Source organism: Ambystoma mexicanum, chromosome 5q (assembly GCF_040938575.1).
Source record: "Ambystoma mexicanum isolate Mex_15411 chromosome 5q, UKY_AmexF1_1, whole genome shotgun sequence".
NCBI lineage: Eukaryota > Metazoa > Chordata > Amphibia > Caudata > Ambystomatidae > Ambystoma > Ambystoma mexicanum.
This window is the reverse complement of record NC_090933.1, coordinates 431,012,452-431,028,734: the sequence shown is the minus strand read 5'-3', so window position 1 is coordinate 431,028,734 and position 16,283 is coordinate 431,012,452. Positions and strand designations below refer to the sequence as shown.

At 44.1% G+C, this 16,283-nt stretch overlaps 1 protein-coding gene across 1 annotated transcript in view; it reads right to left on the bottom strand.

Annotated features, from left to right (window-relative positions):
* Positions 1-15,246, bottom strand: part of LOC138498274 (histamine H3 receptor-like) — a 359,313-nt gene extending 344,067 nt beyond the window's left edge. Inside the window, exon 1 of the mRNA XM_069622112.1 lies at positions 14,976-15,246. Coding sequence (XP_069478213.1) covers positions 14,976-15,246 — 271 coding nt within the window. The remainder of the gene's footprint in view (positions 1-14,975) is intronic.
* Positions 15,247-16,283: the final 1,037 nt, after the last annotated feature.

Here is a 16,283-nt window from a genome sequence, read left to right as displayed (position 1 = left end):
GGTAGAAAGGTTATTTGGATCCCTTTTACATTTTATTAGGTGAAAGCAGCACACCCAACCTTATGTGGAGTGCTGGGGAGATGCAATGTATCCCCTTTTTCTTTTTAACTGCAACATTTATGTTACAAGCACAAACTTACCATTAACGGCTGATGGCAATGATACCTTTAAAGCAATTTGGTGGACCTTTACTGCAGGCTCTTTCCACCGCCCTGGTAAAGGCACCCAGAGGTGCTCATTTTACCAAAATGTTCCAGTATTCTTTTTTCACCATGTCATTGTTCCTTGTCCTTTCTTGTTCCTTCTCCTGGCCTTCAGGGTGGGTAAATCATTTGTGCCAATTTTACCTTCGGTGGGAATCCTGTGGATTCCCACCACAGGCTTCAGAGTATCTGTGAAGGCAGGAAGCAAGGGAGGAGTCGAAAGCTCTTTCTAGCCTGACTGCGAGAATCCAGTTTAACCTGGGAGGCTGGCTGCCCTGAAAGGACTGCTGACCCCCCAAGTTTGAATGTTTTATAGCTGTTTGATTTGCTGGGTTCTGGCATAAAAGTCGGATCCTGGAAGCTGAAGAGGTAGTCAACCATTGGAACCAAAAACAAAGATGATGATGAAGAAAACACGGGTGTGACAAATTCCAGTGACTGGAGAGCCTGCTGTGTGAACGGAGCCTGCTCTTACCCTTCCTTCCAATCAACCAGGGGACAAAACACACCCTGGTGGCACCCACTAGGCTCAAGAAGACCTGCATTTGGAGCGATCGCACATCATTCTGTGATCTTGCGGGGCTGCAATACCCCAACACCTTGGGACCTCAAGCCATTGTGCAGTGCATGGTATTCCAAAAATCTGAATCTTGCTGAAATTAGTCTGAAATGTCCCCTCACCTGAGTACTGGACCTTGTAAACAATGGGAATCCGACCAGCAATATTCAGTCTTCTTCTGGCTCCTGAAAAGGGCGCCAAAACCACAGCACCACATCCAGCTATGAAGAAACTCTTGCCTGGATCCTTCCCTGTTGATCCTTGCTTCAAATGTTCTTCCAGGGTGCTATCTTCAGCCTTAATGACAAGGAATCCAGTGAGCAGGTTTTTGGCTGCAGATCTGGGAGACCTTCTGTGGTGGCTTGGGTATTGATTCCTGCGTAGCTTTGGGGTGTTTTCCGTGATTGAGAGTCCTCTCATCCAGTTTACCAAGTACCCTGCTGGAATCATCCTAGGGTGTCTTCTCTGAAGTCCCTGAACCCTCAATTAACTAAGTAGAATGCTTACTTGTTTGAACAGTCTTCCTCTGGATTTCTGACTTTGCCTACAACTGAGTCCTATCTCACCCTGACTACAGCTGGCTTCTAGACCACTAGGGCCCCTCTTCTGCCTTTGAGAGTACTCATGTCATATACCTGGGAAGGGCTGGATACTTTAAGGGGTCTGCCTTGAAAAGTAAAACCATTGTTGCAATGTTACTTACTTTTTAAATACTTAGGTGGTAACTGTAACTCTGAGAGTGAACAGTTACACATGTTCTTACTTAAATTGAAAGTGTTCTGCCACTTGTAAAATTATATGTATAGTTATTATTTACCTTAGGTATGTTCTGCCATTCTGAAAAGTATATATAGGTTATACCTACCTGGAATAGCTGTGTGCCATTCTGAATAATTGTAATCAAAGTCTTACTTTTTTAGAAATTGTCTCACCATTCTAACAGAACGTAGATAGAAGGTTAATTTACTCACCTGTGAATTGGGTCTCCCTCTTCCCAAAAGTAATGCTGTTGGTTCCACTGTACTATACCTGTTAGGTTATAAATATATGAGTGTCCCCAATCGGGTCTTGCTTCCCCTGACTTGCTGTTAGCCTGTACAGAATAAGTCTGCCTTAGGTTATGCTGATCCTTAATTTGCTAGTAGATCATTTAAAAAGTAAATAGTGTTTACCTCCCTAGAATAGTTATGCGTTATTCTTGAGAAGTGTTCATTAGGTGTAGCTAACCTTGGTATGTGTGGTGCAATCCTCAATTAGTGCCACATTTTCTTATTGATTGTTAGGCAGAATTATGTGCAGTACCCTTTGGGAACACCACACACTATTAAGACTACAAGTGACAGTACAAAATCACCTTTGGTACAAGCCTGTGCTACACAGTAAAGTGGTTGCGATGGCTGAGCAGCCAGACTTATCTCTAGACTAAAGTGAGCAGTATCAATAGTTACACAAAGGACAGCAATTACTATGATTCAAACAAACACTGACTCAAGGTTTTTGAGCAAATGAATATACATTTATTTACACATCAGTTATAAAACGTTTCACTATTATTAAGCAGTTGAAAAATCACAATCTTAATACACTACACCACACCCAATAGATTCTGGACAAGTTGGGCTCAAAATGAAGTGTGAGCAAAATGGCACTCCAGTAATTTAAAAGGCAGAGAAAGACACATTTAGACAACAGTTGAGCAGCACCAACAAGTAAGTAAGCAGGGCAATCTAGAAAATGGAACTACAGCGAGGGAATCAAATCAAGGGTCCTGGGCCATAGTCAATGGACCAAAGTCTTTGCAGAGGATCACACAGTTCAGGGTAGTTTGCGGTTAAGTTTTTGCCAAGAGTTCAGAATGAAGTTGGTCGGATGAAAAGTTACTTTAAAGAATAGAGAAGGACAAACCCTCGGATTGGTGAAAGATTTCAAAAACTTTCACCGCGGTTGGACGAAACAAACAACCGGGTTAACACAGTATTTTTAGAGCAGAAGAATGCTGTAGCTGAGGCAGACATTCCTGGCAGGTCCTGCAGGCTCCCGGTTCCTGAAGCGACTGTCGGATTGACTGGGAGGAGGAAGACTGGAGGGTCCTGCACTGCCTAGGGAAGAAACCAGCAGCGGAGCAAAACGACGAATAAAAGGTGCTCTCCTTAAAACCCAAGCAGGGTCCGGTCCTCCTGGCTATCCGGTTCACAGTAGCTGTGCACAGCAAATTCGACCAGAGGAGGGAGTCCTGGCTTGCAGTTTGGCAAACTGGTTGATCCCACCAGCTCAAGGGGAGAAGATTCCTAGCAGATCTTCCCTGTCGTCGAGGTTTGAAGATTTGGACCCGCAGCAGGGCTTCACCAGGAGGTTCCGTCGTGGTAGAGGTCCTCTTCTGTTAGCTTCTCTTCGGTTCTCTCCATCCAGTGGCGACTCTGCCTTCTTAGTCCCAGAGACCTGCTTTTTATGCAATTTTCCCCCATTCACACAGTCTGGCTGTCAATCACACAGCAGGGTGGCTGTCCTGGAGGGACAGTCACGTAGCCAATCAAACAGGAGTGCAACTTGGGTTACCAAGGGAACCCACGGCAGGGGTCCTAAAACCCCTCCCTCACATCCTGCATACAAAGACTTTCAGGCACCTAAGGAGGGCTTCTGTGCAGAAGCCCGCCAAAGGTTGGCGAACAAAGGGACCAAACCTGGTTTGGCATGCAGAGTAACGCACGAGAAAGACCTTTACAAAAAGAAATGGCAAATAAACCCAACCAGAACCAAATAAAAGTTAATGTGGTCCAGCTGATTTAAGTTTGAGGCTAATAAGATAGCCTAAAACAATACCAAAGCTATTTAAAATATCCACAATAGGAAAAATAGCGTAGATACCACTGCCACCAGCCAAGTATTAATGAAAAGGGAATTAAACAATGTTCCATGAGAGGAAACAAAAAGGGATAACTATTAACCCTTTTCAGTACTCTATGTGAGATAGTTTGTACTGGGTCTGTGGTTTTAAAAAGACTAATAAAGTCAATGGCAACTTCATATGTCCTGGGAGACAGTAGTCAGTCCCAGAAAATGGAGTCTGAGTCGAGAAGTCTAAAAAGACATCCCTGTGTCACTGCACTGAAGGTGCTGTGTAACACACAGTAAAAGATGATGACTATGGAGTAGGTGAGGCTCCACAGACTATGAACACAAACATGTTAAACACACAGAGCAAAACGCGTGTAAGAGTGGGAAAAAAGGCCCACACTCTTACCAGGTAAAAAAGAAAATCCTAGAAATCCAGCAAAGCTTCTGAGGGGCTCAGTAGGTAAGGGGAATTAGCCATTCTGGAGAATTCTCCCCAACAGTGATCTTAGACTGTGTTCCAGTGAGCTGAAAAGTAAGTGTAATTGTATATTACACCCATGGTCCAACTCCCCTAGAATAACTGTGCTATCCTGAATCAGACTTGTAGGGTGTTACTGTTCCTAGAATAAGTGTTGCACTATTCAGAAGAGTATATTGTCCAGTTGATTTAATATGTAATTTGTTTGAGTGTCACTGTACAACTGCTAGATTCTACTACTACTACTACTAGTAAATATTGTTTTTTACTCACCAAGACAAGGTGTGAACTATACTGAATGTGTATGAAAAAGTTTTGTCTTACCTAGGCTACTGTTAGTTTTCTAAATAAGGTCTATGCTTTGGTCTGTGTACTTTAAAGCATAGTGTTGTGTTTTTATAATGTTTTTATATGATCTTTGATAGTAATTATTTACCCAAGACTAATCTGTTCTACAGCCCTCTCTCCTTCCTAAGATAAGCCTGGCTGCTCTGTCTATGCTACCATACACTGAGGTGGCACAGCCTTATACTGAGAGTGGAGTCTTGTACTATCTCAGTTGAATGCTTTTACTAAGCCCTTAGTTGGACTTCAGAAAAACTGTCCTAACAGTGGCCTGCATAGTCTACTGCATAGTCTACTGGCCAACCTTCTATCGCTACCACCTCTGTCCTTATTCTCTCGTCCCAACCCATTTCCCAAAATGTCTCCTTTTCGTCCCACTTCTCCCCCACCTCCTTAACTGAACTTCTACTCATCTGTTACTCTGTCAACATATCCTGCTCTCCAATGAACATATTATCCCCACACATTGTTGAGAAACTTGCTCCTCCAGCCCTCCTCAGTCCTTTGCCTGGCTCACAACCTTGGCGTTATCTTTGACAGCAACTTGAAAGTCTTCCAGTCCCCTATGGTCTCGGCAGCCAGACGTAAGGAAAATTTGCCCATTTAACCCATCATTCAACTAAAACACGTATCTCTATTCTTGTGCTCAGCAAACCGGACTACTGCACAGTCCTGCTTCTTGTTCTCTTGTTCTGCCCCTCTATCACTTTGCTCCCTTCAACAAAGCGAGAGAGAGAGAGAGAGAGAGAGAAAGAGAGAGAGTGAGAGAGATAGATATAGAGAGAGAGAGAGAGAGAGAGAGAGAGAGAGAGAGAGAGAGAGAAAGAGAGAAGTGAGATTGACAGATGGCATTGTGAGCTACAGAAATCAGACCTGTTTACAAATGGCCAGAGGTAGGGGTACAGGGATGCAGTATGTGTTGTCTTGTTGTAAAGCATACCCCCTTCCACTGACTAACCATCTCCCCTCTAAGGTCTTCTCTCATCTTGCACTACACATACAATCCCCGTACCCAGGTCTAGCCATTATCACATCAACATTAACAGAACCAAAACTAAGTTCTCCTCTTTATCCCTATGGCACTATCCCACATCAGCAGCTAACCAGACCAAAGTGCTGTAGTATATCAGATCATGAGCTCTTCCCTATAGATAACATACTGCCAAATGTATATATCAAACCGATAGGAATTAAATTGCCACACAGAAACTCAGGTACATACGGCCTGCACGCATCAAGGTTACATGTTTCACATTTGCTTCATCCATTGTCCCACTAATGAACCCCACTCGCCATTTTTCCTACAGTACCACATGCAACAAGATCACCAAAAGTGGCGCAAGGGTGCTATACAAGACCATGTGCATTACATAACATATAAGATCTGCAACCTAAACATTTTCCAAGATTGTGGTATTATGTATTTAAATGCATATAAAATGCGGTGATTTTTGAGATCGATACGTATATTTGTTTAGCACGGTTTTAAGCCTTTGAAACAGAGGACTAAAAAAGGTAAAAGAAACACGTCTTAAAGAACAGCACAATGGTTAACCTAGCAATGCATTTATTCAGAACTTATCCTGGTCCTTTGGAGTGGCCCATTTGAGTGGGTGGTAAGAACAGAACAAACGTGTATGGCCATAAGGGCACGGTGTCCTTGAGGACTGCAGCAGTGGTATGCAGTGCAAAACATAACAAGGCCAATCCCTGTTCCCTAGGTCACTATCACATTCTATGTGCAAGCAAAGAAGGGTAAACATGTGATCACCCCCACCTCCTCCCTTCCCCCTCATAAACCAAGATTGTCCTTTTGGATTTGGGCATCAGGCATTAGACTCGCACTCACGCTCCTACAATTCATAAAATAACTCAAGACCCACCCCTTCAAGCTGTCTCTCCTCCTCAACACCTAGGCCATCACATTGCCCCTCTGGTCCCACCCCCGGTACAGTTGTGCACCTCCTCTGTCCCCGTCTGTATCTTACCCCCCCTCCCGCTGTATATCTGTAATGTTGTACACCTCTGTAAAGCGCTCCATTGCTTCTCGAAGCTGAGTCCACACTCAGTAAATACAGTCACAATAATAATAATATTAATTGATAAATTTCTCAAATTGTTCTTCTTTTCGCACATCACTTTCCGTTTTGGTGCAGAATTTACCTGAGTGGTCACCCCTGTGTCTGTTCTGAATTGTGCACCTTTGGTTGCTGTTTATTTGCCCTGGGATATAAGCTGGCAATGCCGATTTCTGCCAAGCCCAGATATATTCATCACTCTACCTTATTTAGACAGTCCAAGATTACATTGGCCCATTGCACATTCTGACTTTCTTGCACATGGCAGAGTGTTTGATTTTATCGCCTGCTCTTTTTTTTCATGGCGCAGTTTAATTCTTGCCTATTCTCATATATTTACCACTGCCTCTTTCTCTACCGAGCCACACTCTCCCTGGATATTTTAGGGAGACCATGGGCCTCATTACGACTCAGGCGGTAAGGGTTTTACGGTGGCGTTAACAGCGCCGACCCTTACCGCCTGAGTACAAGGTCCCTTAGCGCCATGGCGGACTTAACACCTGCTTTTAGCAGGGGCCTCATTACGACCCAGGCGGTAAGTTACCGCCTGGGCCGTGACTTTACCACCATGGCGTAAACTATGTTTACGCCATGGTGGTTGGCGGACTTACCGCCCCATTCCGAGGTTGGCGGGGCGGTAAGTCCCCAATCCCCATTTACCCTTCCCCATTCCCATTTTTGCCCCATAGGGCATAATGGGAGTGGGGAAGGCGTTAATTACGCCACCGTAAATTACAGTGGCGTAATTAACTCCATGGTCCCTTAGCGCCATGGATTTTAACACCTGCTAAAAGCAGATGTTAAGTCCGCCATGGCGCTAAGGGACCTCGTACTCAGGCGGTAAGGGTCGGCGCTGTTAACGCCGCCGTAAAACCCTTACCGCCTGAGTCGTAATGAGGCCCCAGGTGTTAAAATCCATGGCGCTAAGGGACCATGGAGTTAATTACGCCACTGTAATTTACGGTGGCGTAATTAACGCCTTCCCCACTCCCATTATGCCCTATGGGGCAAAAATGGGAATGGGGAAGGGTAAATGTGGATTGGGGACTTACCGCCCCGCCAACCTCAGAATGGGGCGGTAAGTCCGCCAACCACCATGGCGTAAACGTAGTTTACGCCATGGTGGTAAAGTCACGGCCCAGGCGGTAACTTACCGCCTGGGTCGTAATGAGGCCCCACATATCAAGAGAAATGGAAGAACATCTCTGCAGGGGTGTGGTGCTTGAGTCTAGATTTAGCATTCCATGTCTATCACGCTTTTCTACGTGATATTCTATTGCTTTCTAATGTGAGTGTATGGGACTGTCCAGGGCCATTTTGATTAAAACATTTCAGTCGTCAATTATTGAATTTTTGCACGAGTGAAGTTGTAGCGCACAGTTCTGCAACCTGAATCACCTCAAGGTGTACAACTTAAATGTGTAGATTATTATGTAATACTCGTTTATTCCTTTGCCCCATACCCAAACGGAAACTGCAATTGGAGTTACATGATGGCTGCGCGTGCGTGGTGTCTTTGTTCTTGAAATTAAGTGTGAAATTCACTGGCTGTCACAATTTGTTAAAAAAGTAATAATAACTTCAAACAACATAATTACTCAGTGATTTGGCTTTCAGTAGCTTCATTAGTGATATTGTGCCCCCCCTGTTTTTGCCTTGCATTGCCCCCATGCAACTGAAGGCATCCTTATTGCTACATTAGCAAAGCATGCACACAGGCACCCAGGCCTTAGAGATGCGCTCTGTGTGGGACAACAAGGACGCGACCAGCTTTCATCTTCAGGGAAGGTGCACCCTGCATCAGATGTAAGAGAGTGGCCTGCGCTCTCGCCCTTCAGCTGAATGTGTTGTGCTTTTCCCAAGCACCGCGGCTGCCTTCTAGAAGTGCTTCATGGACCCTGAGTGTGCTTGATTCACCTCATGATGGCTGCTCCAGACACATACCTGGACTTTATTAAGCCGACCCCATGGGCACGTGTATCTCCCCTAACATCGCTTCCCAATGCGTGTGCATGATTTTAAGACACATCTGAATGAAAAACAAATGCCACGTCTATAGGAATGGTCAGAAGACCGTCGAAATGTCATTTGTACACTGGTTGGATATTTTTATGGTTTGTTTGCAATCAAGATCTGAAATGAAATGCAAAATTACATTAGTGAAATACCATAAGTTTAAATGGTTTAAACAATGAGTGCAGACATACAGCCAGGGTTGCCACCTTTGTTGGAAGCAAAACCCAGACTGGAAGCCCCACCCACAATGTAGAAGTTCTGCCCCTTGACACACCGCTTGTGTGCATTTGAAAACTGTAGTACAATAGCCAGAGAAAAGAAAAAACCTCCTGCTTGCAGTTATTTTTTTAATGCACATGTATTTGTTTTTAAAAGGCATTAGTACCCAGTGAGGGACAATCTGATTGTAACAATCGATCTGATTTGCCCCGACATGGTCATTACCAGCCCAACAAAAACGTATCTTCTCCCTTTCTGCGCACTGCGTCCCTCGAAGATCCTTTCCTTTCTCCATCTGGCCACCATGCAAGTGAGACAGGGAATATGTTTAAAGTCCCTTCGCTCGGTTCCATGGCGCCCATTTTCATTGTTTACTTTTTTAAATATCTTTTTCATTGCCGTCATAGAAAGGGAGAAGGAACTACATGTTGTCCCTTCTCCATGATCCATGGCGGCCATTTTTTCTTTTTTCTCAAGTTGTGTAACGGTTTCCTGGCCGTTTCTCAACTCGAGAAAAAATGCTAATAGTACCCCGGTACAATGTGCTGGGATACTAATAGCAATAGAACCTTTGGGGGGGCATTACTGGTCTGCTAATGCCCCGGGGCTTGTGTTAAAGCACTCGCTTCGCTCAGGTTTGTAACCGACACCCTGTGGCATTACGAGACCGGTAATAGAACCCCTCTGGTTGTATTGCTTTAGTCCGCATTATTACAAGAAATAATTATGTAAGGCAAACATGACATTTCACTAAATTACATTCCATATATTTGTTGACCTAGAAAATATCAAAATCTGATCTGGTTCTGACAAAATTGGATCCAGCGACTGTCAAGCTGTTGCATTTTAACTAGATGTACATTAACCCACTTGACCACCTTGCCAGATAAAATGATGACACTGATCAATTAATTTCTGAAAATGTTCTTAGTTTTAAAAGCAGCTGTAGCTCAGTGGGTTCAGAACGTGCAGCAGCACTCTAGCTGCAGGTTTCACATAAATCACTGCAGCAGGCACAATAACCCACTAAGCCAACATTACAAAAGATTCTCACGGGGAAAAGGGGAGAGTGATTCTTTAACCATTGTATAAGTGCACACCAATTACAGAATTGTCTGCTGCCATTATTGGCATGCCAAATGAATGTTATACAAGCAAGCTGGTTTAGCCACATTTAGCATTAAGCTGGCTCTTTTGTATTCATTTTGTCAGATGAGATGGGAGCGGTGGGCAAGAAATCAAAGAGCATGCGGTGGGCCAGAGAGCAAGCGGTGGCCCAGAGAAGCAGTGATTTACCAGAAAGAGAGGGAGTGGTGGCCCCGAGATAGGGAGCAATCTGAAAAATGTTGAGTAAGGATGGGTGAAGAGTACAATAGACTGGAAGGAAAGGTGTGAGGTGGAGGAGGAGTGAGAAAGTATGAAGAAAGTATGAAGAACTGTAGACTGCATGAGGATGAGGTGTGAGATGAGAACACGTGGGAAGTTGAAGGGACTGAGAAGGGTGAGTTGTGGCTTAGCAGTGTGACAGAGCAAGTAAGTATGCACATGACCAGCAGAGGGAGTGGTTTGGGAGAGTAAGACATGATGTAGTATTTTTGAATGAGGGGTGTTGGTGAGTGGGGTTGTGCATTTTCTTGGGGGAAGTGGAGTACATACAATGGGAACATTTGCCCAATTACAAGTGATACTGATAAAATTAATTATATATTGACATAGAATAGTCTCACACAATAAACAAAAAAGAAGAGCAAAACAAACACTGTCCTTTCAAGCCGGGGACATCTGTGACTCTATGAACTTGATTTCAGAAACTACAAAATAATGGTGCAAATAAAGACTATGGCCCTCATTACAAGGTGGGCGCAAAGGGATACCGGGTAGCGCTAATGACACCAGTGCCGGTAATCCCTTTGCGCCCTTTTCTGAGGTCCCTTTGCCGGTCCTTCCCTTAACACCTGGTTTTACGGGACCCGCAAAGGGATACCGGGGTCAATAACGGCACCTAATTTGCGGTACCGTTATTGACGCCTTCCCCCTTCCCATTGAGCCCTATGGGGGCTCAAATGGGAATGGGGAATGGCTTTTCAAATGGGAACTTACCGGTCCTGCCAAGGTCAGACTGGACCGGTAAGTCCCCATACCACCAATTCGGTGGCGGTTCCGGTATTGGTGCTAGTCATGGCGCTAATAGCGTCATGACTAGCACCAACCTCGGAATGAGGGCCTATATGTCTCTTGTACAGCCCCCCACACACACCCTCTTTCTTGCAACCTGGCCCCCTTATGCCCTGCTCTCTATCACCCTTCAGTCAATGGAAAACTGAAGCAAAAATGCTGCACTATATAAAACCTTGCTGCTCAAAATGTGCTTTTTTATATTGCAACATGTTCAGTTGTATGAATCATTGTCTTGGTGGGTCTGAATATGGATGTTGTATGTCCCTAATGGAAATGTAGGTCTGCAAATAATAGGCTATAAGGTTGATGTGGGCCTGGAGTTTATGAATTATGTCACTCTCACTCGAAATTGGTTATCTAGATATATCTGAGAGGGGGCTGCATTCCAGCAACGTTTTAAGTACAGAGAAGTGGTCCCATACCATGGCTGGCGCTTCTCACCCATGCCTGGCTGTTTATTCAATGATAGTATGCATTCTGGGACTTGTAGTTTAGCTTTTCATAAATGTACGTGCTGCATATCAAATGCAGGTTCGCATTGGCTGAAGAGCTCTGGCCACAGTCAGCTTCTTTCCCACAAATGCCTCCTTAGTCTATATGGTGGTTGTGAAGCAGAGATGTATAGTCCTTCCCTCCATGCCATTCACGTGTGAGTGGTACATCCTGTGTTAAGTATTTCTCTGCATGTATTCATAGTTATGTTTTTCATTTATCACCGCAGAACTGTAAGTGATAGAATACAAAAAAAGAGGCAGGCTTGGATGCCCTGTTAACGCATGATATGGCATCCACTTTAAGCTCTCTGAACTCTGTACATATACAGTTTCCCTATTCTTTCGCAAATAAACCAAATGGCTGGGGGGACCTGTTGTCTGGGGTTTGCTTTAAAATGCATATGGGCCCTCAAACTTATCAGTCCCTAACATTGGCATTATGTATGAAGATTTTGAATTTTGCCCATGAAAAGGGAACTGGAGGGGAACTTTCCCCATGTCCCTTTTGCTTTAATTGTTGCCTAATGGGAAGCCCTTATTTAACAAAAGAGTAATAAATTACAGCACCATTGAGCATCACAGAATTAAAAATGCAATTGACAGCCTGGCAATCTGACACATACCTTGAAACCACAGAGACCGCTATTGTTGGTACTCCACTGGCTTCTGAGTCTTTAATCTCAGACTGCTGACCCACAGGAGAGATAACATCCGAATGTATTGACTGTAAAACGGACAACCGAACACAGATCTTAAAATAGGGTCAGTCTGGACTAAATCTGCATGGGTGACAACTCTACAAACAGCAATGATATAGGAGCTGTTTTTTCTCCTGGGTGCTATTTGGCGCCAGTGAGCCTTTATGTGTAGTCGTGCACAGGTTGCATAACTCTGCTTAATGTTAGTCATTTGCACAACGGAGTGTAAATGAACAGGACAGAATGAGTAAAAGCTGCCTGCCATGCTTACATGGTAGGCAGTGTTTACAATTCCAATTAAATGCTGCTGCCCCTTCTCTCCACCATAATAAATAATCGAAATAGGGCATGACGTAAAAGGAAGTTATAAAAGCTTTACACAAGGCTTTTATGACTTCCATTAATAATTTTGCCCCTGGGTGGAATTTGGTGGCAGGGAGCCCTTATTTGTAGACATGTAAGTAAGCATCTCCCCGCCACCACATTTTGGTCATTTTTTGAACAGAGGATTGCAAATGCGTATGGCTTTTGCCCTGCACATGTGCACTCAGCAGTGCAAATTAGTAAACTCTTCCTAACACGCTCGCATGGCAGCAGCATTTACATTTTGAATTAGTCGTTGCATGACATGCACCCATGGAATGCAACATTTATTTGTAAACACGTCATGGTAGGCAGCATGTACAAGGGATCTCTATGCAGTCCGCCTGCTTTATGTTGGCAGATGAAGACGTTGGTTTCCATAGAGATCCCCAGTATTTGCACCGGCATGAAAATGCCTGGTAGTGCAACTTCTGGGGCATTTATATGGCTGTGAGGAAGGAAGGCGCAGGAACCACGAGTTGCATTCTACCCCTCCTCTCCACCATAGAAACATGAGCTCCACATTTTTTTTTTTACAGATACCTGCACAGCTTACAGGGCGAGTCATTCAAATATTATGATGTGGGTCTCCTCGGTCCTCCAAAAATGAAAAAAGTTGTTTTGAAGTATTCAGTTTTAGACAGTCGGTGAGATGTTAATGCACATGTGGCTGGAGTCAGTGCCAAACTGTGTGGCACCAGTGCCATGTGTATGACCACTCACATGTCTTCATGCATTTAGTGTTGCACGGAAAGGTTTGCGTTGCTCATTACCGAATTCGGTAGATAGTTGCTGGCCTCATGAACACGATGCACTTTGAAAGCGACTATTGACGGTGAATGGTTAAGGTTTTGTGAATATGCACGTTGCGGTTCACATGATACAGGGTGCCTATTCAAGTACATTCAGTTCTGGGCGAGTGACAGGAAATACCTGTGTAAAACCGTGGCCACTTGTATGTCATTCCCTGCCTTTCTTTAAAGCTACTTTTATGTATGTTCATTTATTATCTCAATAGATTTTAAACACATGTTCTCATTTATTATTTAAATGTATTTTATGGTTTAAAGCATGGAGCGAGCTCGAGAGCAGTGGAGCGGCGATGTACATAGCTTGGGTTGGCATCTTGAAAGCAGCGTGCATGCGTGTTCAATATTTATAGCTGTAAGGTCAGCCAGTGTTGACCGACACGTGGCGGGGGGAATTCTGGTGCATTGTAGAGTCCATCCATTGAACCAGATGAGATGACCTGTCAGAGAAATACTGTTCGATGCAATGCGATTGTTATAATTTGAATGAGTGAGTGGTAAAAAGCCATTTAACCGATGGGGCAGAGGAGGGTGGGGCGATAGAAACAGAGCGAAGGGCAATAGGGCCTGATTCGCAAAGCATTTTTCAATGTGATTTTCCCATTCAAAAATGCTTTGTGATTCATGTCCATATTGTTACATTAGGGTCCCTTGTTCATATTAAAGTCAATACAAGGTCACAGGGCAAACCCTGATTTTGAAAACTGTATCATTTTTTATTTGGGGATACAGTGTAATTGCTAGATTCTATACATATAAACTACCTCACCTCCTGCGCCAAGTCCCTCCAGTTCCACATCGACAAACACCCCTCCCTCCGAACACCTTTAGAATCACTGTTCGAGTACTGGTCCTATCCCACCTGGATGGGGGCAATGCCCTCCTCAAAGACCTCTCGTCGTACCACATTGTGCCCCTGAGAAGTGTCCTACACTTGGCCGCACGCCTCATCAAGGGTCTGTGCAGAAACAACCACATCACCCAGCCCTCATCGACCGTCAATGGCTCCCACTGCATTCATGTATCACCCAGAAATATTGCTGCATCATCTATAAGGCAGTTGCCCTCAAATCACCCAGCTATCTCGTGGAGAAACTCAGCATCTCTGGCAGACAGCGCACCACCAGAAGCCAGGACACATGCAGACTCAAAGCTAGGTCTGCGCTCAATAAATGCAGTAATAATAATAGTTATAATTATAATAATAAAAGCTGACTTTAATTTTCTTACCTTGAATGTCTGTCGAATTGATGTGTGTAAAACATGACAACTATGCATTTAAATTACGCAGTGAAAGTGTAGTTCATCCTTCTTGAATCTCGGCAGAAAAGTAAGAGCTTTTGCAATATTCCAATTTTAGGACAGAGCAATTCCTGGCACAGTGGTATTCCACTGGCATACATTTCATATAACTACTGATGTGTTCTTATAAAATTCTATAATGCTTTCATGGCCTGAAGACCAGTATTACATGTTTCCAGAAAGGCCATCTGAAAAGGGTACTGAACAGGATTGCTATGACCAGATACAGTCAACCCCAAATATATTCTTAATGCAGGCCTGTGTAGATAACAGAAAACCTATACTCAGTTGTGCATTCTAAGAACAGATTCTGTCACTCATTTACTGCAGTTATATGTTTAATGTTGCACAGAGTAACACTGGGATGTTAGAATCAACAAATAATGCATACACCTTACCTACAAATAAATCACAAACTGCCAAATTAAGAAGGTAATAGCAGCTGTAGGTTCTCAGCCGTTTGTCCACTATAAACGCCACAATCACCAGACTGTTTCCCAGCACTGCGGTTACACTGGAGACCGAGAGCAGGACTACGATGATAATGGATGGGATTACAGGGCCATTGCCAATGGCAGTCAGTGAGAGGCTCCCGTTGCTCTCCAGTGGAGGAGAGGAGTTGGAAAACAGGCACAAATGTTCGCTGGTGTTGCAGAATAAGCTGTCCATATTGGTAAGCAAAATGAGCACACAGGTGTGAGGCAATCTCTCGAGCCTCAATTCACCTCAAGCAGTGCAGCAACCCTTATATAACCCTTACATAAGTGGTTGACAACATGCAATTAACAATAATACAGTCCCTTGACATCTTGTGATGAACGGAACATAACATGTACTCTCTTAGGTGGTTTGCCCAATCTATTGGTTTATGTATAATTAAACGAGCACTTACATGCAAGAGGGACAATGAGCACCTGCACTCAGTGTAAGGGATTCGGCCATCTGCATGGTGGGCGTGCGTTGCATGGGCTGTTTGAAATTTGCAATTAAATGGAATGATGGAAGAGCAACCTCAGGAAAATGTATGGTATTAATCAACAGACATTTTCCTATGCTCACACCACAACAAATGCATAGACCCATGTACTCTGGGTGGACACAGCCTACAGGCGAAAGTCAACCCTGTCATATTTAGTTGGAATGTGACAGCCAGGAGTGCACCATGACATCTCCAGGAAGGGGAAGGGTCAACCTTCCCCTGCCATGTCCAGCCTGATTAACTAACAAAGGATCCATAGATCCGCCCTGCTCTTTTGTGAGGACCTGCAGCAGTGATTAACATAGTAATAGCGTGTACTTCAAATAGGCCCACATGGTGTCTGGCTGCAGAGGTTAACAAAGGAGACAGTGTTCGCAACAATCTTTCTTATGTAACTGTGTCAACCTGAAGCCAGCTCACATACTCAGTATGAATGACAGTGAACTGTCATGTGTGGGACTGGTGTTTACAGTAGGCCCCCCAGTAGGGGGAACCCATTCATAAGGCATGAGAATATGGTTTGCATGGGCCAGAAAGTCTGGTTTTGCTTCTACTTCAAGGAACACCTGCCACTTTAATCAGGAACCACAGAGAGATCCATTAACCAGAGCGACTCTTTGATCAACAATAGACAGGAAGATGGGTGAGACTTAGTATCGCAAGATTTCATTTTTCCTCTATCCTTTTGCAAAGCACTCTTGTTTTGACCTCATGCATACAGGAGATT